This window comes from Culex pipiens, chromosome 2, assembly GCF_016801865.2.
Source record: "Culex pipiens pallens isolate TS chromosome 2, TS_CPP_V2, whole genome shotgun sequence".
Lineage (NCBI taxonomy): Eukaryota > Metazoa > Arthropoda > Insecta > Diptera > Culicidae > Culex > Culex pipiens.
Genome location: NC_068938.1, coordinates 78,739,964 through 78,762,829, shown reverse-complemented (window position 1 = coordinate 78,762,829; position 22,866 = coordinate 78,739,964). Strand labels below are relative to the sequence as shown.

Below are 22,866 nucleotides of genomic sequence, written 5' to 3'. Positions count from 1 at the left end.
AATGGACAGCTTTTTTAAGTTTTTGGTAGGCATGTTTTTTTAAAGGAGAGTGGAAGTATGGAACTGTATCCCATTTTTCCTCAGATTAATTAATACGTGGAGGTTCATAATCGCGGAAGCATTCAATATCTCCGTTACGGAAAACAAGCCAGAGTTTAGCGACGCCAATGTTAGTACCATCGGAAAGAAGTAGGGTTTGTGAACGAAACGAACCCAACTTCACCCCACGCAGAACCTTGAAATGAGAAGTCGACGTGTTAAACGAGAGGTAGCGTAGTTTCAAATACGTTTCAGTGGCTAGATACTTGAAGTTCACGTCGGTGTTTGGGAAGCGTATTTTTGTAGGTTTTAAGCAGGCATTTCGGATTCATAAACGGACAAAGTTGAGCTTATTTTTGGCGTAGACTTTCGTCCGCGCATTTCTTAGTTTATATATTTCTTACGAGTAAAGAAACACACGGCGCACACACGAATACTTCTTAGCGAGCCGACACGGACACCTGCCAGACGCGGATGATGTTGTCGGAGTAGCCGGCGTACAGGGTCTGTCCGTCGGTGGACCAGGCCAGCGACAGGCACTGTGGCGGGTCGGCCTTCGACGGCTTCAGCTCCTCGACCATGGTCTTGCAGGCCAGATCCCAGATCTTGATCGACGGGCCGTAGGCGACGCACAGCCAGTACCGGTTCGGCGAGAAGCACAGGGCGTTGATGACCTCGTTGTGCTCCAGCGTGTGCAGATGCTTGCCGTCGTTCAGATCCCACAGGAACGCCTTGCAGTCCTTACCGCCGGACGTGCACAGGGAACCGTCGGGCGAAACGGACACCGAGTTGAGGTAGCCGTTGTGACCGAGATGGTCGATCTTCAGCTTGCAGTTGGCCAAGTTCCAGACCTTGACGGTGCGATCCCAACCGGCGGACACGATGATCGGGTTGGAGTGGTTGGGCGAGAAGCGCACGCAGGAAACCCAGTCGGAGTGACCGTCCTCCTGGATGGTGTACTTGCACTCGGCGAGCGTGTTCCACAGCTTGATGGTCTTGTCGCGCGAGCCGGACACGATCTGACGGTTGTCCACGGAGAACGCAACCGACAGGACGTCCTGAAGAGGGGAAAAGTGAAGGGAGGTTGGTTAGAGATAGTTCTGAGCGTATCTTGAAGAATGTCTCTTTTGAAAGCTGGAACCAATGTGCTTTGAAATATTGCTTAAATTTGGAAATTTGTGTATCTCAACGATCTGAAACCGAGTGGCGCCATCGTTTGGCCACCCAGCAGTTGACGACTATCGAGAGTTTGCTCTAGCACGCACTAAAATGAACACCATATCGAATATTGAGTTTGGATCCGATTTGGAGCTGGGATTGTGCCAAGCTGTTCAAAGCAAATTGGTTCGCAACTTAGTTTTAAGTTATGAGATTAGTCTTAAAAGTACCAATAACTACAGTTACAATACCTATTGCGATTCTGACTTGGGTCGACGGGAGAAGCGTTTTTAGCCACCTCTTACACTCACGCACAAGTGCAATCCTTAGTGGGAAAAGTATCTTCTGCCACGCATTGGCGCTTGTTTTCAAACTTTTTCTTCTGCCTCGCATAGGCGCTTTGTAACGACTCTGATTGGCCCTAACCATCCGGAACAACCGGACGCGCCGATCGTTCCGGATTAACCGTCAAGGATTTGAAATCTTCCCGTTTTCACGCGGATAAGATCCCAATTCGCTCGTCCTCCTAGTTTCATGAGTTCCCCCCGTTTGGACGCCCCATTTCACACCTTGGTATGGTCTTCGAAGCGGCGGGTCGACTTGCCGGCGGCCAAGTCCCACAGACGGAGGGTCTTGTCCCAGGAGCCGGACAGGGCGTAGTTACCGTCCGAGGACAGCACGACGTCGCTGATGAAGTGCGAGTGGCCGTACAGGCGCTTCTGGGGGATGCCGTAGCTGGCGTCGTCCCGGGTCAGCTTCCACACGATCAGGGTCTTGTCTGCAACGGGGAGAGGAACCAATTTACCATGCGGTTCTTCCGCCATCTTTAAACCTCAAGAAATTTTTCGAGGTTAGAAAACTCACCGCGCGACGAGGACAGGATCATGTCCGGGTACTTGGGGTTGGTCGCGATCTGGGTGACCCAGCCGGAGTGGCCAACCAGCTGGCCGCGGAGCTGCAGCGTCTCGGTCATTGTTGATTAGGAGCACTTCACACTTTTTTCAAAGTTAAAAGTTAACTTGGCAGCGGGATGCGTGCCGCACTGTTCCACGTTTCGCGGAGAAAAGAAAGGAAATTGTGATGCGGTGCGGTGACAGAAGGTTGGGAGCAAGTTTGACAACGCGAAGAATGGGGGGGCGGGATTTAACGAGGTTGGTGGCGAAAAGGTGGGAAACGGTAGAGCTGGGCGGTATTGTGATGGTAGTTACACGCTCATTTCAAATAATTTATTTTTGAATTATTTTTACTCAGATTACATCAAATCCGGAAAAAATACTGAAATTTGATGTTTGCTGCTGAGAAAACGTAAGGCTCTCCATTTCAATGTTTTGCACGCTTTTGCTGAAAAGTTGATTACTGCATTAAGCGGTATACGCACTTCGGAAGGAAACGGTCAAGAAAAAATTCAAATGGGCAGCAGCGGCAGCGCAAGCAAGTCAGAGAGGGTGAAGAAAAGCCCCAAGAAATCGCTCCCTCTCCTTTGTTCTACTGTTCGTAAAGCTGTTTCTTGACCCCTTTCCTTCCGATCTGCATACTAGCCTTTAAGCTGTATATGCGGTATATGCACTTCGGAGGAAACCGGTCAAGAAAAAAATCAAATGGGCAGCAGCGGCGGCGAGAGCAAGCGAGAGAGGGTGAAGAAATGCCCCAAGAAATCGCTCCCTCTCCTTTATTTTGCTGTTCTTGAAGCTGTTTCTTTACCCCTTTCCTTCCGAACTCCGTACTAGCCTTTAAGGCTGGTATGGAGCTCGGAAGTGTCAGAAGTAGACAATGCTCCCCTAGTATTTAACGTCTTGGGCTTTACCCAAAGAGGTGGCGTCAGAGCAAAATGACAGAAGACCACGCAGAAGACTCTTTCGTCACCAAAACCTTACTAGCCCACGCAGTTGTATTAGTGAGTAGTCCCTGTCTAAAACTCTCTCACTCTCTTTCTTCCTTCATCGTATCTCAAGGATTTCCGGCTGTGTGAGAATCCGCCAGAAAACGGTCACAAAAAGATTTTTCTTAAGGAACAGAAACGAAAAGTAGCGTTTGACGTTCCTTCGTGCGGGGCTTGTTTGCAATATGTTTTGATGAAAAAATCAAACAATTTAGATTTGCTTAGAACTTATCAAATTTTTTGAAAATTCTGAATTGCTTTATATGGCCGAATGTCAAAACGCAGAATCTAAATATTAAAAGGCAGATTTTGGTTTTTTTGCTCGAAAAAATCATTTTATTGTCTGGCAGAAAAATCAAGAAATTAAAAAATCTAAAACAATAGAATTTTGAAAGCTGAGAAATTAAAAAACTAAAAAATTTCAAATAAAAAAAACGAATACATAAAAAAAATAAAAATTTAAAACAATAACATTCTTAACTTAGAATAGTTGAAAAAAACAGAAATTAAAAATTATAATATCGAGGAATATTGTTAAAACCTGAAATATGACTCCAAACATGTCTTATTTTCTGGCGGCATTTGAGGTTTTAACAATTAAAAAAAACAAAATTTTATAATCTATTCAAAATGTGATAATTTTAGAATTTAAGAATTTGATAATTTAATGTTTCAAAATTTGATTATTTAAGAATTTAAGAATTAAAAATATTAAGAATTTCAGAATTTAAAAATTTTAAAATTTAAGATTTTTTGAATTTAAGAATTTTTGGCTTTCAGATTCATTTTATTTTTTACATTTTCTTTTCTTTTTTTCAATTCTTAAACTTTTGATTTCTTTAATTTTTGAAGTTGCGTTTTAGTTTTTTTATTTTGAATTTTTGATTTTTTTTCTTCCAATAATCTTAAGCGCACGCACCGTCCAACAAGCTCAAACCGAACTGTCAAGTTTTCTTGGGGGGTCACGAAAATAATGCGCAACATTTCTTGACCGCGTTTCTTCCGATCTCCGTACTTAGCTTAATCCAGCTGCGATTGACGATTGGGTTAGTAAAAAAACTAAAAAATATTTGATATTTTCGTTATATCAGCAAAAACGTGTTGTTTTGTCGCTGTAGAATTTGTAAAACTTATCAATAAATTTGTATTAGATATAATAATTTTGAAAATTCCGAATTGCCTTATCCAGAATCTTGACATTAAAGGGACGGATTTAGTTTTTTAACTCGAAATTAAGTAAACCAGCACCTAGACCAGCACCTATATCAAACCCAAATCAAACCTATCAATTATTATTAGATTTCGAGCACAAAAAAAATTAAAAAAATCAAAAATTTAGAAACACAAAAGTTTAAAATTCAAAAATACAATTACAGTCCAGGCTCGATTATCCGAAGGTCTTGGCAAAATCTTTGGCAAAATTTCACTTCGGATAATCGAATCACAAAAAAAATCGCTGTCTTATTTTCGATTGTCGAGCTTAACTTCTCTAAAGCTTAACAAACAAAATAAAATCCAAGAATAAACCATTGCAAAACTTCAAAAACGGCAAAAACGTAAAAAAACGAATTTGAAATAAAAAAAACAAAATTTTTAAAGTTTTAAAATTCAAAAATCCAAAACCTAAAAAACCAAGATTTTTTTTTTAATTTGCAACTTAGAACATCAAAAACTTTATATATAAGAAAACATCAAACACTTAAATATACAATAAGGCTTTCTATTTTAAGAATTCCTCGTCACAGTGTTCTGATGCAAACAAATGGTACGTCCGATAGAGGGCTAGTTTCGCACTGAATGCCGAACTCAGAGCTGTCAAATGGTACGTTCGTTTGATGGCTAGTTCCACACTGAGTGCCGCACTCAGAGCTGTCAAAGTGTTTCTTTGAAGAAACTCGCGCTAGTTCCGCACGAGTTTCGCCGCCATCTTGGAACTGAAACTCTAGTGCCACACTCGATATTTTTTCAGTTTCATGCGAGTTTCACGCACACTGACAAATGACGTTCGATTGAACCAAAACTAACACCAACGATTGTGGCACTCAGTGCCGCACTGGCTCTTCAAACAAATGAACCATCACAGAGTAATTACGGGTATGAATCTTCAAGCAATTTCAATATGGCGACTTGTATCAGAAGAAAGTGAGGCATTTTCGCTAGTTCTCACTGTTCTGTGTTCTGCGTGCACGTCCGCAAACATCGACCACACACATACTAACACAAAGCACCACCAAGAGGCAAAAGGTGATTACGAATATTTTTGGCACTTTCGTAAAAAATGCAAAAACAAATTACAAAACACACTTTTAACAGTAGTTGGACTGTCAAACTTGCAATTCGTTGCTGATTTGGTCGAAAATTTGTTAAAAATAATAAGTTTTTTTGCAGCCCCCTTTTGGACGGACATTTCTGTTATCACCTTCTGGTTCCTTGGATTGACCATGGATAATTTCACAGTGTAATAAACAGGGCAGCTACCACCATGTGGCGCCACTGTTTCGAATGAGAAAATGATACAGGTTTTTCAGACGAGTTTCAATCCCGTGGAGTAACTCTGTTATTGTGGATTTAGCTCGTAGCTGGATTTTCTGGCAACTTCTCACGGTCATTGGAAACGGTCGTGGATAGACCTAGGGGTTGCTAGTTGGAGTGAAAAAATTCAATTTATAGAAAAAATTATGGATTAAAATTTTGCTTTTTTAATTACTTCTCCGACATCAGGAATAATTGCTTGAACATGCTCGCAATTTTTTTATTCGGTGGGAAAAATATTATTTTTCTTGAAAAAACTTTCATTTTTAATCACATGATCACCCCTAATTCTGGCTCGATGCCGCCATCATGCGACCGCGTGCTCGGTTTGTTTGTCAACAAAGCTGCAGCTGGATGGTGAGACGAAGTGAGGGTGGAAGAGATTTTGACATTTTTATGCCCGCATCTGGCCCGCCGCCTATTTCGTCGATCACTGAGTCGCCGGTCGTTTCCAGTGACCGAGTCCAGCTAGGAACTGATCGTACAATATTGCGCGTATTCCCGAAAAAGACACGCGGCATACCAGCCTCGAAACGACGCGCCGCACTTTCGGCAAATGCGCGCTGTCAAATCCCATACTGTGCGTATTGTTTTTGTTGATCTTCTTCTTCGAATTGCTTGGCATTGTTGCCGGGAATGTTTTTTATTGCACCAAAAGTGCAGAAAATCGCTGGCAACAGTGTCTGCGGCACATTCTGAAATGCCGCGCGGCGTGTACCTTCGAGAGAAACGGACAATACCATGAGTGAGAATAACTCAGAAACGATTTTTTCGAAATAGAGCTTTATGACGTTTCGCGTACGCACACTAGCGCACCCGAGAGCGCACCATCTGATTTTGCTGGCCGGACAAAATTTAACCTCAACCTTTTTCGTGTACGTACACGCACGTAGAAACCTCTATGAGAGTGTAAGGCAAAGTGGGCGGGATTTACCAAAACCGCTCCCAAATACCGCCCAGCTCTACTGTCAACTTTTGACAACACTCGCTCTCTCTCTCTCTCTCTTTAACTTCACGAGTCGACATTCCCTCTTAACTTCAAAATCTTTCATCTCTTTTTTTCTGACGCAACAGCGCCACCACAAAAGAAGAGTGGCATATGCAAATCGCTGGTGCCGTTTTCGCAAGTTTTTCTTCTTCATTCTTCGTCAACCCTTCGAACCGGTCACATCTCGCTCGATCTCGTTTTAGAGCCGAGCACCGTCGTCACGAACAAACTAAAGTCGGAGTGCGATTTTTTTTGCTGCAACTGCTCTATGACTCACGCAACTTTAGTACGATTTGCGTAGGAGGTGTGCGCTTATCTTATCGGTTTCACTTGTAAGAAGAATAAGTTTTGTTTGTAAGAAGTGTAGGTGTCTTTCCGCTGAATTACCTTTTAAGAGCAAAATAGAGTCTGGACGGGGACAGTTCGCTCCCGGTCGTCGCTGAATAGAGAAGAAAGTTCGAAAGTTTTGTGCACGTTATTCTAGTTTAAATTGAATTTCTAATAAGGAAAAAGTGTTGAAGGAAAAAAGTTCGCAAAAAGGAATTTCCAACTGCCGTGCAAAACACACACGCAAGAACAAGAGGAAAAACAACACCGCGAGCGTGTTTGGTCGACTTTCGTTGCGTGTGTCAGACTGACAGTCGACATTGGTCCGGTCTATCGGCGGCTGACAGGTCGTTTGCGCGGCGCGAGTGTGCGCGGTCATTGATTTTCTTTCCACAACGCCGCGGCCATTTTGTTAGAAGTGTGCTTGCGAGTGGAAGTGGTCCGGATTTTCGGTTTCGGGTTTTTTCTTTCGTCGGAAGTTTCGCCGCTCCGGTTTCGTGTACGGTGCGCGGTTTCCGCCTGTGTGAGACGTCGTCGCCCCCGGGAATCGTCCTGAGAGCCAGCATCCGAAAAGTGTTGAAGATTTCCGGATTCGGCGAACCCAAGTTGGCCACGGTGGAGTGAAAATTCAAAGAGAAGACCCGAGAGCAGCAGCGCCGAAGAAGAAAAGGAAGGATGGAGGACAAGGCGACACTCAAAGATTTGGACCAGTGGATCGAACAACTGAACGAGTGCAAGCAACTGACCGAAACGCAAGTGAAAACCCTGTGTGACAAGGTAGGTTCCAAGTGGCCACACCACTCACACTCTAAATTTGGAAATCGGCAAGCGAAAAAAAAATTCCGGAACATCCACCGTCACACACACAGAGACGAGAAAAATAAGAGGAAAAAATTGCAGCCTTAAAAAAATCGAAACATTCAAGATCCGCAAATCCGTTGGGACCGATTCCTTCGGTCGTCCTTCAGCAAATTGCCTTGATGACGACGAGGACGATCGGGTCAGGGCGAACGGACGGAACAAGGTTCGGGCACGGCACGGCACACACTCACGCAATTACATCGGTACCCACACACGCAGACAGACGGACATACACACAGTGACTGGCTGAGACTTGCGGGGAAAGAAACCTGATAAATCGCCAGAGTTGGGTTTGCGATTTTTCACGGCTAGTGTAAATTGAACGGAATTTCACGGTGCGGATTTGTTTTGTTTGCGTTTGTTTACCTGGCTGGGAAGTGATTGATTGAAGGTGCATTTATTGTGTTTTAATTTGGACCAAATTGTGCAACCAATATTATCATTTTATTATTTATCTTGAAAATATTCAAACTTTTAAATGTTGACCAGATTTCTAACAGAAAATTTTCAAGGATGTATCACTCAGCTAGTATAATCTAAACATATGACAAAAGGCAAAAATTCCGTAGTATTTTTTTTTTAAGGGCAAAACCTTTGACGTAAACAAACAGTCTATCCCACTAGCTCTTGTGACAGTTCACGTTGAAGAAGAGTTGGATAGGCTGCTTGTTTACATCCAAGGTTTCGCCCTTATTGAAAGTTATTTTGCTAGCGTTTTAGTGATTGATTTCAAATCTTATTAAAAAATTTGCTCTCAAAAAAGCTAAACGTTTCACTGTTTTGTGGCTCAAAACGTGTGGATTTTCATTCATTTCATTTTGTTGTGTGCCCAAAAAATTGCAAAATCTGGCATAAAAAAAGTAAATCTTTCCCAGTTCCTGAGGGGAACACCCTTGATTTTAACAGATTTTAACTTAACTAATGTTAACATGTTATGGTTGATGTTAACTATCCATAGGTCGCCTTCCTAAGGTGTCGTTGATAAGGTACAGCTTGTGACGATGCACTACCATCCCTTTACTAAGCAGTCGAATCCAGAAGAGAAACGATCACCAAAATCTGGCATGCCTGCTAAAAATAACTATCTAGTTCAAACTGTAAAATTGCTTTATCCGCCTTCTTCTCGTGTTGGTCCAGAAATCAAATTTTGCAAAGTTACACTCAAATTGGAAGAATTAGCAAAACTAAACATCAAAGTAGTTGTGATAAAATCCAGACTCGATTATCAGAAGGAAAAATTTTACTTCGGATAAGGCCGATGCAAATATTTTTGTCCCTCGGCTGATTTTTCGAGCCAACTTTGAAGGGGGTGGGGGAGACAAAAACTTTAAATAAAATTTGTACCAGCCTAATCGAATCACAAAAAAACGTATACTTAAGATAATCGAGTCTGGACTGTAATTAAACATAAAAAAAATGGATTTTGTAATTTCATAGGCAATAACTATTCAAGTTTGACTAAAATTCGGTCTCAGAACTCGACTTTTGTGTTAAAAGCAAAAAAATATATCACGCAGAAAAATATTTTGTAGAATCAGCCTGTACGAGGTTTGATTCAACAAAATTTTTGTTGAATATAATCAACGCCGATTTTGCGTTGAAACAAATCGTGCTTTCCATTTCATTAGGGCACAAAACTTTTGTAAACAAGAGTGTATCCCTCTCACACCTTATGCAAACTGTCATTTGAGTGAAAGGGATACACTATTGTTTACAAAAGTTTTGTGCCCTTTTGAAATGTTAGGCTCCAAATCTTGATTTTCTCAATTCCACAAAAATCTTTTGTTGTTTTGAAAAAGTTGCTTTGACGTTTAGCGTTGATTCAACAAAAACATGATTTTCAAATCAACAAAACGTTTTGTTGATTTAAATATGCCTTATTTTTCTGCGTGTATATACATATATACAGAAAAATATATGTTGACATTTACTCAACTGGAGCTCATCTAGCTGGTAGTTGTTGTACAATAAAGGACTTTAAATTGATTTAAACTGCTGCACATTATTTGCATTCTAGGTAACTGAAGTTGACATCTGTGTTTGGGAAGTACAAATTTAGAAGCAAATTGAATACTTTTTAGTCGTCCGTGTCAAGGAAGCGAGCGTTTGACCAAGAAAATCTAGAATTGTGATATTTTAAAACATTAGATTGTTTCAATAATTTAAATTAAACTAAGGTATCACTGTTGAAAGTTGCTGAAAAAATTCGAATCGAATGGTACAAAAATCATGCCATTATTTGTTAAACACTTGAATATGAACGAAAAATTCATAGGTCGCGGCGGAATTCGATCCCCCGTCCTTTGGGTCCGTAGAAAATATGCTAACCACCAGACCATCGAGGCTTAGTGAGAATAGAAGAATAAAAAATGCTATAAGAATCCAAGTAGCTTGATTGGAATCTGTGAATCTAAGAGCACGTCACTAAATCTGGAGCAACATTTGAAAGGGGCGGTACGACATTGCTCTTACGGCCTTTCGTCCCATTTAAACGCGTGTAATGAAAGGCCGTAAGAGCAATGTCGTACCGCCCCTTTCAAATGTTGCTCCAGAAATGTAATGTTAAATGTAAGTTAGTATGAATATTAATACTTCTCGGTTGCATACAGTCTAGGCAAATGTTGAATTTCAAAAGGCCTTAAATCACCAATATTTCATAACTGAGTGATCCGCATGATGAAACTACTTTAAAACATATTTTCTAAGAACACATCACCTACCACGGTGAATCCCGGCCTCATATCCGTCTTATTAACCCCCTCCAAAATTCACGTAATATTTTGTCGAAAACGCTGTCGATTTAGCGGTCTTCATCACTCAACCAAGTACCAAACAAAAATTCCTCCTATCCACTTATCCGTGATCTTACCCACTGGTCGTAGCCGGCGTGGAGTGGAGTGGAGTGGAAAAGTGCTGAGTCGATTTCAACTGATACTGGAAAAGGTGTTGCAGATCGAGAAAAAGTACTTGGAAGATCAGCAAAGCTTGGTGGGCGGTCTGCGATCGGTTGAGGTTGGTCGGAGAACGTGGATATCGTGCTGAAGCAGCAGCTGACCAAGAATTGCCAGCATATCAGTACGCCAGGATGTGAGTCGTGTCGGTAGGAATAGGATCAAGCTGCTCGTGATAGAGGCTCGTGAGAGCAACTGGAATTCCGGACGCATACGGCCTAAATATGGGACAACTCCCGGGTGCTTAGGACTACCAGAAACCAGAAACTTGGTGAGATCTATCCAAACTGAAATTTTCACATTTTGCCTACTTTTCAACAATTATTAAATACGCGCTGATCCCTGTTTTGCCTGATGGGATTGGAAGTTTAAAGATAGTTCGAGGACTCGTCTGGTTCTTGTTCTATGTTTAGGCGGGGCCAGACAATGCCCAATGACCTCGGAATTGGGCCGCTAGGATCTCTGCCATTCTGAAATGGGTCATTGGAAGCAGCGCGATTGCTGTCACTACCTGATACCCGGGACTGAGATATGTTGTATCAGCATAAACCAAGTCTGATACAAACTATAGCGACGCCATCCCCCTATTAGGAACCTCTGAGAGCTGCGAAACAGTGATGATTGCTTCCTACTCTTCATCTTTTTTTCACGAAGCAATTCTAGAAGGTCCTGGTCAATAACTCTTCGGATGTCGCGTGTTTTGGCTGTAACCCTTCCTGTATCCAGGTTGGGTATGTGCTAGGAGCGGTGATTTCTGCGGCGTTCAGGTGCTCGGCAATCTGGCCAAGACGAACTTTTTCAAGAACTTAACACTGATGCATTTCGGTATCGGTGTGACGATCGCCTTCTTCCAGGCCGTCGGAATTGATCTTGTGTCGATGATATGGTTGAACAGCATTGGATGGTCATAATTGCGAGTTTGTTTGTTTGTAATAGTCTAATACCTCCTTCAAACTCTTAGTGGCCATATATCGAAAACGGTGCACTTTAATGTCTGTAAAGTATTTTAATTTTTTTTATTGCAAATTCGATTTTATGTAATAAAAAATCCGCGTACCTTTTTTATAATAGTTCTCATCCATCTACATCTTTGCCGAAAACACCAAATCGATCAGTAAATTCATTCGAAAGATACTGATTTTAGAATATTTACGTACCATTTATGTCAAAATGTAAATCGACAGTTGCCAAAATTGTACTGAGACTTGTTCAGTCCAGACTCGATAATCCAAAGCCTCAATTATCCGAAGGTTCAAATATTCGAATCAAAAATCTTTTTTTTCATGTTCTTGTTTTTAACATCAAATTCGAGTTCTGCGGCCCCATTTTAGTTAAATTTAAATAACTTTATTAAATAACAACATGCATTTTTGTAATATTTCGTCAACGCCATTTTAGAATTAAAATTAAATTATGGATTTAAAAACAAATCAATTTAGCGTATTTTAGGGGTCATAATCAAGCTCGACAATCAAAAATAAGACATCGAAAAACATATTTTTCCCTGGTTCGATAATCCGAAGTTAATATTTTCCGAGGCCTTCGGATAAAGATGATCCTATACAGTCCAGACTCGATTATCCGATTATGAAAAGTTTGAGCCAAATCCAATACAAATAAAATCCATTTCCGGAATTCGGGGAGACTAGCTCATATTCAAAGTTGTCACTTTGATAAACAGGTGTTATATGTCATCATTGCTTTGACTAAATCGGGTTAAGCAGGTATTAAACTATGACAAACCAACAAACTTCCACTTTTTTGCTTTGTTCGTTTGAATGCAATTTTTTTTGCAGAATCGTCAGCCTACATACATTTTGAGTTGTTTGCGAGTTTAGCAAACTGTCAAACACGAAAAAGTGCGAGTTTGTTTGTTTTTCATAGTCTAATACCTGCTTTAAATTTTGGATGAAAACTCTCAAGATATATCCCTTGTACATGAAGAAGACGGATTTTGGACTTTGTTCAAAATATTGAAAAATTACGATTTTATATGGGGACCATTCATAATCCACGTAGACACTTTTTTGGAAAACTCCGACTAACGTGTCCACGTGGTTTATGACTGGTTCCATGTAAAACAAAACATTAAAAATATATTTAACTTTTTAATGAAGAAACTTTTCGAATATCGATATCATGGTGAATTTCCCTTATCTTCTAAAAAAAACTGGAGCATTAAGGTCAGGCAGGTTTACTCATAAAAGGTTATGGACCTGCAATGTGATGTCTCGTAAAAGAAAAGTGATTGCAAAAACAGTGAAAAGAAATTGCTCGTTTGGCTTCATGTCAAGAATTTTTCAAGAGCGATGGTGTAGACTATGCAGATCAGCAAACTAACAAATTGTGCTGAGTTCTAATCATCCTACCCTTCCAAAATGAAAATAGTGCATACCGTAAAAGAGAGGCCAATCGTTGCTTTCGTTGGTTTTGGGAAGCCACATCAACTGATACAGTTTAGTTGTGTATTTCCTTCACAATAACAAATCCCCCGATTCACGCTAATCGCGACTTCGTGAAAACCACACACTCACTACACTGATAAACATCAGCCTCAAAGCAGCCGCCGTAGATTCGCAACAAGCATCAGCCAGAACATTCGCAAATACGCTTCGAGAAGACCGAGCCACGTAGCCCAGTGGTAACGCTTCCGCCTCGTAAGCGGTAGATCGGGGTTCAAATCCCGGCTCGGACCAACACAACTGGTGATCTTTTCCCTTCTGGAATCGATTGCTTAGTAAAGGGAAGGTAGTGTATCGTCACAAACTGGACCTTATCACGACACCTTAGGGAGGCGACCTATGGAATGTTAACATTAACCTTAACATGTTAACATTGAGTTGAGAATGAAATTGCCACTGAATCCGCTTTGTAAATGCCGGCCCCGATACTCTTCAAGGGTGTTCCCCTCAGGAACTGGGAAAGATTTACTTTTTTTTTACTTCGAGAAGACGCCTTCACCGAGAAAGCTTTTCTATTTTTGCGAGTTTGTAGTAAAACCGACGTCGTTGTCGCCGTCACCTTTTGGCAAATTTACGAATAATTGCTGGGTTGGTGCGTGGTGGAATTCGGGAACTCCCGGAAATTACTACAAACTTGTTAAGTGCCGATTTCATTGGCGGAACTGGAGACAAGATGCTTACAAATGATGCAGCGTTGGCAGGTTTACGGTGTATTTTTTCCCTCTTCTGCTTCACATGTGTGCTACTGATGAGCGCACAGCTGTGTGAGTTGGTTCTGCGTCCGGTAGGAGGAGGTGGTGGTATTGATTTTGGGGCGATTCGTTGGCTTTTTTCATTCTTTCGAATCGAGGGGAATATTTAAATAAGTAATAACGTTCTCGCTGCTAGAAATCGTGAGTCATGCAGTAGAGGTTCGATGTAATTTGGAGCCATGAGAAAGAAGAATCCAAATCGCCCGACCTGTGTTTTGTTCTGCGCTATCAGCAGTCCAGATAAGTCACGGTTGTTCAGCCCAATCACATGATTGTTGACAATTTCCGATGTCACAAACACGTCAGCGAGAATCCCAATTCTTTGCAAAAAGTTCAAAAATAGCTACCCCCAATTCATTCAGAAACCCGTCGAGAGCAACGCTGGGATCAAAGAGCAATCCCCGCGCTCTGTGTGACTAAGTGGAATCAGGCCAACAACCGGCATGCATGACTAATCTCGGTAAACTGCACTGCCCATCAGCAGCTTGTACAGGAAGAGTCGATTCAGGAAGCGGTGACGAGCGAGAGCTGTAGGGCGAGGACGCTCGAAACCTGAAACCTGAGCTTTCGTGATTAAACAGGTTTCGAGTTGGCAACAACAGCAGCGCGTGAAGAGTCAAGTTTTGTTGGAGTCCATAAACGTTTTTATCTACGCTCTCGAGTGTGTGAATCCTACACTGCTGATAAGATCCACAAATAGACACTGGCGATAAGGGGTTTACGCTGCGTTGCAGCGTGGAAAAGCGTAGAAAGTGGTTCATTGACAAGTAGTCCAGCTCGCGCCCCGCTAGGAATGTGTCTCAAATGATCTTGGCAAGGTCGTTGGTCCATCGCACCAACACCACTACGACAGCTGAACGCTCGCAAGATGCAGCTGACTCTGGAGATCATCTTCACGACCGCAGCAACGTCAACAACAGTTACAGCTCGTTATCACTCTCGTCTCGAACGTACTCACACTACACAACGATCGCGCGGTCGAGTAGTCACGCGAAACGATGATATCATAGCGCGGGTTTGGCGCGTCATCATCAGCTTATCCTCAACATGTATTTGTTAGACCTCTTTCCAACACTCGCGTGTACGCGTACTGATTAAACTCTAGGCGCAAACAAGTGTTGATCGTCGTCGTCGCACTTGAATAGTGCGTCGGGGTTTTGGGACCTTGGGCGAGGTCGTGACCGCATCCGGAGTGCAGCAGCGGCAAGTGACATTATGCGAATGGTGTAGAGACGTAAGACGACTAGCATGTCTGTCAGTCAGTTGGTGTGCCCTAAATTTAGCACCATCATCGATTTGGGATTGGATTCTTGTAGTGTCTAAGAAGTCTGCGCGAAAGTCACGTTTGCGGCGCTTCGCGTTTGCCGATCGTCACGGGATCTTAGAAGGAGGTTGATAAATGTTAAGTGCTACTACAATGACGATTCAATTTTACGATGTGGGTGTTTGTGTTCGCAGGCTGGACGTTGATAGGAGTCTTAGTTTTAACGCACACCGATACAATTATTTGTATTTTTTTTAGGGTTTGCCATTTTCGACTTTTTGTAGTGTTGATAAGATCATAGCTGATGAAAAATAAACCTATCATTCGTTTGCTTCCTTACCTCATTAGTCATAATCGGCTTGAGACCGTAGAATTCATCATCTGAGCTGAAATGTCATGAGAAAGTCTTTTTGGTTAAGGTTATCAAATCAAATGCCGATCTGCAAATCATTTATTGAACTTGTACAATCGTACGCGACGGCGTGCCTTCCGAGGGACTATGACTATGGAAGGATTCTTTTAGTCCTTTCTGGCGCAAAGAGTAAAACATGTTATATTTTAAATATAATTTTTTTCTAGATTTTAAAGCGAAAAGCATTTTTCCAAACTTGATAACAGTTAGGGATCGTGTATAAAATAAAACAAGTGGCCTAGAAATTTGAAACTCAAATATGCTAATGGTCGTAACGCTTGTTTCTCCAAACGTAACTTATTTGAGGATATCGTGGAGAATTTCCCTTGCCCCCTTTAAAAAGTGAAGCAAGCAATCCGCTGTAATCACGAAGCTCCTCCGAAATTAAATTGCATTACAGTCCAGACTCGATTATCCGAAGTTTCGATTATCTGATATTCGATTATCGGAAGATTTGTATAAGACTTCGAATAAGCGAATCACGTATATTTTTTTTTCTTTTTCTTGTTTTAACATAAAATTTGAGCTCTTTGACCCCATTTTAGTCAAATTTGAATAGTTGATTGTCTAATAAATAATAAAACGCATTTTTTCAATATTTCATCACCGCCATATTGGCCGGCTTTTTGGAATTAAATATTTTAAATTACTTTAGCGTAGTTTAGGGGTTATACTTCATTCAAAAACAAGAGAATTCATTTTGCATAATTAGTTTTTCCATTACAAGTCTTCATAAAATTTTGAAAATAGAAGTAGCTGAGCAGTTCTCGAAGATTTCGGTCATTCGATTTTTTTTTTGTATTTTTTAATCCGGCTGAAACTTTTTTGGTGCCTTCGGCATGCCCAAAGAAGCCATTTGGCATCATTAGTTTGTCCATATAATTTTCCATATAAATTTGGCAGCTGTCCATACAAAAATGATATATGAAAATTCATAAAACTGTATCTTTTGCAGGATTTTTTTGAACGATTTGGTGTCTTCGGCAAAGTGGTAGGTATGGGATAATTTGTGTGACCAATATTTCGATTTTTTGAAAAAATCAGTATGGATTCAAATTTTTTTGCACATTCTGGAAATTTCTAAAAAGTTGGCATTTGATGTCCTCTAAAACATATCAGAAAATATAAAAAATAAAAATAGTGTTTTTTTTTTTTGCAAATCAGTTTTTAGTGACAAAAAGTGAAATTTAAAATTATCAAAAAAAAAAATTACCGTGTATCATTTTTTTCAGTGTAGTCAATATCCATACCTACAACTTTGCCGAATACACTAAATCGATCAAAAAATTCCTTCAAAAGACTCAGTTTTTTTTTTAATTTTCATATATCATTTTTGTATGGACAGCTGCCAAATTTGTATGGAAAATTATATGGACAAACTAATGATGCAAAATGGCTTCTTTGGGCATACCGAATTCACCAAAAGAGCTCAGCTATCATTTGATAATCTCTGTCCCGAAATATCAGAGAGTATAGCGACCGTCACTATAGCTTGTGAGAACTCTTCTTGTGTCTCGTGACTCCCAGCGATGGCATTCTCTCTCTATCACACCTCCCCTGAGTCTCTCAATCTCTCCGAAAAGTGCAATGAAAGAACTCGAGACGGCGATTGGGAGCCGACCACGCATGACGGCCCATTAAACATACATACCATACCAATCAGCTTAGAACACCATACGCGGTGCCCGTGCTGTATCAAGAAGGTTGTTCCATGTTGCTCGGTTCTGGGCTGCAGCTCGCCAGTCTCCTAGGTTGCAGATCTTTCTTAGGTCCGCCTCGATGTGATTTCCCCATCGTGCACGCTGTGCTCCTGCTCTTCGGCCTGTGCCGCCATCCGGTCGCGCGCGGTCAAAGAGCATCCTGACAGGATGGTCTTCGTCCATCCTCGCGACATGGCCGGCCCACCTGAGCCTCCCGATTCTCGCCAGGGTGACGATGGTCGGTTCTCCCAGCAGCGCGTGCAGTTCGTGGTTCATGCGCCTTCGCCACTCGTTCTGAGCTGTACGTACTCCACCGTAGATCGTTCGCAGCACCTTCCGTTCGAAAACTCCAAGGGCTCGTTCGTCCTCTTGCCGCAGCGTCCAGGTCTCGTGGCCATAGAGGGCAACCGGTCTAATCAGTGTCTTGTACAGGGTCAGCTTCGTGGCGCGTTGCACTCGATCAGATGTCAAGGTTTTCCGTAATCCAAAGTAAGCGCGATTCGCGGAGTGGATACGAGTCCGGATCTCTAAGCTGGTGTCGTTGTCGGCCGTTACCAGCGATCCCAAGTACACGAATTCACTCACCTCCTCCAGCACATCGCCATCCACAGCTAAAGGGGTGAGTCTTGGGGGGTCAACGTCCTTTGAGCCCCTCCCTTTCATGTACTTTGTTTTCGTCGTATTCATGGCCATTTCAATTCGTCTTGCTTGCGTCTTTAAGGCGGTGTAAACCCTTTTTACCGTCTCTAGGTCTCTCGCTATAATATCAATGTCGTCCGCATAAGCAAGAAGTTGGACTGTCCTGTTGCAAATCGTGCCTCTCGTGTCTATACCCGCTCTTCGCACAACTCCCTCAAGTCCGATGTTAAACAGTGCATTGGATAAGCCGTCACCTTGTCGTAACCCTTGCTGCGATTGGAAGGGGTCCGCTAGCTCCCCTGCCACTCGCACGTGACACATCACACGATCCAAGGTAGCCTTGATCAGCCGAGTTAGTTTGTCCGGAAATCCGTTCTCGTGCATGATCTGCCATAGCTGTTCGCGGTCGACTGTATCGTACGCTGCCTTGAAATCGATGAAGATGTGATGTGTGGGCACGTTGTACTCACGGCATTTCTCGAGGATCTGCCGGAGCGAGAAAATTTGGTCCGTGGTGGCCCGAGCGCCAGTAAACCCCGCTTGATAGGGGCCCACGAACCTCCGTGCGTACGGTGTCAGCAGACGGCAGAGGATCTGGGAGAGGATTTTATAGGCCGCGTTGATAAGCGTGATGCCGCGGTAGTTGCCGCAGTCCAGCTTATCGCCCTTTTTGTAGATGGGACACACGACACCATCCATCCATTCTTCTGGTAGTTTCTCCTCCCTCCAGATCTTAGAAATCACCAAGTGGATCGCCCTCGCCAACTGCTCTCCTCCATATTTGAAGAGCTCACCGGGTAACCGATCTTTACCGGCGGCCCTGTTGTTCTTCAGCTGCCTGATCTCCTTCTTCACCGTCTCCAGATCAGGTGCCGGGAACTGTTGGTCAGCAGCGGGCGGTCCAAGTTGGGCTTCAAAGCCGTCTCCATGCGCTACATCGCCGTTGAGGTGCTGAAGACCGTTCTCTGCTGTTTCAGCGCTTGTTTGTATCTGGCCACGTTCTCATCAGTTGCAGCTCTCAGCTTCACCGCATAAGCTGCTTTCTTCTCGTCAAGTAGCCGCTGGCACTCCTCGTCGAACCAGCGCTGCTTTCCAACTCGGACCGTACTACCTAGCGCGGCTTCAGCGGCACTGCCGATGGCCGAGCATATTCTGCTCCATCCATCGTTGAGCGAGGCAGCGCCGAGTTCCTCCTCCGTTGGCAGGCTCGCTTCCAGCTGCTGCACGTAGTGCTGAGCCGCAGCCGTGTCCTGCAGCCGCTCGGTGTTGAACGGCGGTGGGAGCCGGCTCCGTCGTCGACAGTTTTGAGTGCATGCTTGCACCCACCAGGTAGTGGTCCGAGTGGATGTCCGCACCGCGGTACGTGCGGATGTTCCGTATGTCCGAGAAGAATCGGCCGTCGATGAGGACGTGGTCGATTTGTGTTTTTGTTCGTTGGTTAGGCGATGTCCAGGTGACTTTGTGGATGTCTTTCCGGGGGAAGAATGTGCTCCGTACCACCATACCTCGGGAGGCTGCGAAGTTGATGCACCGCTGGCCGTTGTCGTTCGTGACGGTGTGCAGGCTGTTCGGCCCGATCACCGGCTTGTACATCTCCTCCCTTCCTATGCGGGCGTTCATATCTCCGATGACGATCTTGACGTCCCTCTGCGGGCAGCTGTCGAACTTCTGCTCCAGCTTCGCGTAGAACGCTTCCTTCTCGGCATCGGATGATTCCTCGTGTGGGCAATGTACGTTGAAGATGTGATAGTTGAAGAAACGGCCTTTATTCCTCAACCTACACATCCGGTCGTCGATCGGCTCCCAATCTATCACACGACTCCGCATCTTGCCCAACACTATGCAGCCGGTTCCCAGCTTGTTTTCGGCTCCGCCGCTCTGGTACATGGTGAGCTCCAAAGCATCATCCTCCCACATCTTCGCTCCCTTCCAGCACATCTCCTGCAGTGCTACTACATGGAAGTTGCGGGGTTTGAGCTCGTTTAACAGAGCGTACTCATACCCATCGAAACGTAGCGATCTGCAGTTCCATGTTCCGAGTTTCCAATCGGTGTCCTTTTCGTGCCTAGGTCTATGCCGTTTGTTCCGGATCCTTATTCCTTCTTGATTGTTCGTAATACTTGAATTTTCGGTATGCAGCCGGATTGGGGCTGCGATACCTAGTCTCGGGGTGGGGCTGCCACCTTGAAGCTACCGAGATCCAGCTCCGGTTTTCTCTCGACACCGTAACGGGGGCCTTTCTCACGAGGCCTAACGGCATAGCTACACCCTCCGAAGAGGATGGAGCCCCCTTTCCCTGTCAGCATACTACCCGGTGGGCCGGGGTTAGTTACCCGATCTCTCCAATGGTTACTAGTATCCCGGCTAGCGCCGCGGGGAGGCCAGGGTATCGGAGTTACTGGACAAGAGGCTAAAGGACCGCTTGGTGGGTCTATTTTATTCCTGCGGTACTCGAAGTACCTATGGTACGCCATGTCCAGTCGTTCGCTAACCGAACGGCCCATTAAACTGCGCTTGCGAAATTGGTTTTGTGGCGGCTTTTGTGGTTAAACGCTGTTGTGGTAGGATGATCGTGGAAGCGGGAAGGAGAGAGAAAAGGAGAATGTCTAACGCGAGTGTGTAAACACCAAATCGTGTTTGGCTTTGTTCGGCGCTAAGTTGCTGTCAGTGATGAGAGCAAGGGCGTCTTTGCGAAGTGTCTCTACACCCTAAGTAAAGATTACGGAGTTAAAGATGATCGATTCCTGGACCAAGTTGCCTGCGGGTTTAACCCTCGGGAAGTCGCGTGTTTTGGCATTTCTTACAAGTGCCGTTACAAAGTGTGTACAAAGTACACGTACGCGACTGCCCGTGGGTCATACATACATAAGTACAACGACAGTTTAAAAATAACACGACGAAAACAATTTTTTCAAGACCTTCGATTTTAAACTGCATTTTAGCTTATTTTTTTTGGTCAAACTTATCACCAACGCCACTGAAAGTAACCAATTTCAAATGAGAACCTTTTTCATTACAACACTTCACTAAAAAAAAACCAAAACAAAACACACACTATTCCTCGGAGTGCAGGTTAATGGTTCCGTTCCGTTTCACCTTGCCGCAGTGTGTTTCAAGTTCAAGTCAATAAACGACCTTAGAATGTGTAGGATTTGGCTTGATCCCCCAAGCCAGTACGGCTTTAGTCATGTAGTGCACTTGCACGTCGTGAAATACTCTCTTTATTTTGCTCTTTTTCTCTCTCGCTCGAGCAGGTCACACCCACACTCTTGACTTTTTCCAAATCGTCGAGAAAATGGGTTTTATCGTGTTTTTCTTTCTTTGTTTGCGCTGCAGAAGCGGATTTTCTTTTTGGATAAAAATCCGTGGTGGTTTCACTTGGTTCAGCGAGTGTGACCTCCACAGGACGGTCCGTAATACAAAGATTCTCGTAAGCAAGAGCTCACACGTTGACTGTTATCTTTATTTTTCCTTCACTCTTCAGAGTTACTGTCGTGGAACAAGAGTAGTAAAAATTCACTGTTTGTGTGTGTAGCTAGGTGCTAGTATGCTCCAAGACTTTGTTTTGCCCACAGAAGGAAGAGGCTCCAAGCCACAACAGCTGTCCAATTTATAAAGTATTCACTTTGAACGCAATCAAACCATCGACTCGACTTCAATAAAACAGTAAATTGACACAACTTCTGGGTGGTAGTTGTTTTATGATTCTCCGCACTTGCTGACGGGGTTGCGCGTTCCTTTATTTTTACGAAATCGAAACTAGTATAGGTACCTGTAAGGAACTACGTAACTTATGGTTGGTCGATTTGTGCTTATTCTCAAGGTGGCGCCTTCCCGATACTTTTCCCTTTCTTTTATTACAGCTGGAAGACGCACACACAAGACCAGTAAAAGTTGGTCTTTTGTCGCAGACTGTAGTCACCGACCAAGGTCAAGGCGGGAATAAATGGCTGATTATTTATTGAAGGGGCGTGCTGTACGCCAAGCCAGCTGGCTGACACGCAGTTAATAAATTGACTTCGTCCTGTGTCTAACGCGACTGAAGCAAGGAGCTGTCGCCGTCAATCATCGGTGAATTTCCCAATTTTCGGAAAATTTTCAGAAGCAACTTCAAAATCGATCGCTCGGCGGTGCCAAATTCTCAAAATAGCACACCCGCACCGCCCCGCTTTCACTTGGTTGGCTAGAGTGCCAAAATTGAGTATCAATGAAAATCGCGATCTTGAAACGCGCAAAACAGGTCGCGTCAGTAGCGCAGCTTTAAGCTGTACGGTCTTGGCAGACAGTCAGTGTGCGGCGTGAAGCGGGATGTGCCAATTAGTTGGTTTGATTTGATCAATGAAGTTTTTTGTTGGTTTTAGTTTACTGAGGCAATGATTTCGGGCTTACTTTTTCAAAAGGTCTTATGAACATAGGAAACCCATGGCGCATTGGTTGTTTTGAAAAAGTTCTCTAGATTTAAGCTTGCATTGATTGGATGCATTGAAGTGTCATGATTTCCTTAGAACTTCGAACTCAACTTCGAGTCAATAGGAGGATATTGTTTTACATACGGTATATCTGGAGAAACTGAATATAGCTAATAGGGATGTACGACATTTTTGGCAGCATTTATCTTTTGTGGGTGTAGAATAGGGCGCCCAAACGAATAGCTGTCAAAACTTTGGTGCTCACCCCTAAAATTATGGATTAGGATGTCAGGAACAATGTGTCCATACAACAAAAAATTCACAAAAATGCTTTACAACTCAATCGCGCGCTGAGCTTGAATAAAAGAAGTACCGTTTTCGAGTATTTTGAAAATATTTTGAAAATTTAAGTATTTTCAAAAAAAGTACGGTAATTTGTGAATATTTAAGTATTTTCTAAAAAAACGTTGCTTAATCCACCCTTAGGTAGTTG

General features: G+C 43.2%; 2 protein-coding genes across 2 annotated transcripts in view; one reads left to right on the top strand and one right to left on the bottom strand.

The window, feature by feature from the left end:
• Positions 1-389: 389 nt before the first annotated feature.
• Positions 390-2,260, bottom strand: LOC120419194 (guanine nucleotide-binding protein subunit beta-like protein). The gene is made up of 3 exons (XM_039581866.2): positions 2,062-2,260; positions 1,767-1,975; positions 390-1,097 (listed from the first exon to the last, which is right to left on the bottom strand). Exons 1-3 carry the CDS (start codon positions 2,168-2,170, stop codon positions 480-482), a joined length of 936 nt encoding a protein of 311 aa, XP_039437800.1. The 5' UTR covers positions 2,171-2,260; the 3' UTR covers positions 390-479.
• A 4,826-nt stretch (positions 2,261-7,086) lies between these two features.
• LOC120419177 (serine/threonine-protein phosphatase PP2A) overlaps positions 7,087-22,866 on the top strand; it is a 35,428-nt gene continuing 19,648 nt past the window's right edge. Inside the window, exon 1 of the mRNA XM_039581836.2 lies at positions 7,087-7,700. Coding sequence (XP_039437770.1) covers positions 7,599-7,700 — 102 coding nt within the window. The 5' untranslated portion in view covers positions 7,087-7,598. The remainder of the gene's footprint in view (positions 7,701-22,866) is intronic.

Coding starts and splice junctions, on each gene's coding strand:
- LOC120419194 (XM_039581866.2), bottom strand. CDS start 2,170: ATGACCGAGACGCTGCAGCTCCGCGGCCAGCTGGTTGGCCACTCCGGC. Junction 1,976..2,061: donor GATCCTGTCCTCGTCGCGCG/GTGAGTTTTCTA, acceptor TCCCCGTTGCAG/ACAAGACCCTGATCGTGTGG. Junction 1,098..1,766: donor GCTTCGAAGACCATACCAAG/GTGTGAAATGGG, acceptor TCCCCTCTTCAG/GACGTCCTGTCGGTTGCGTT.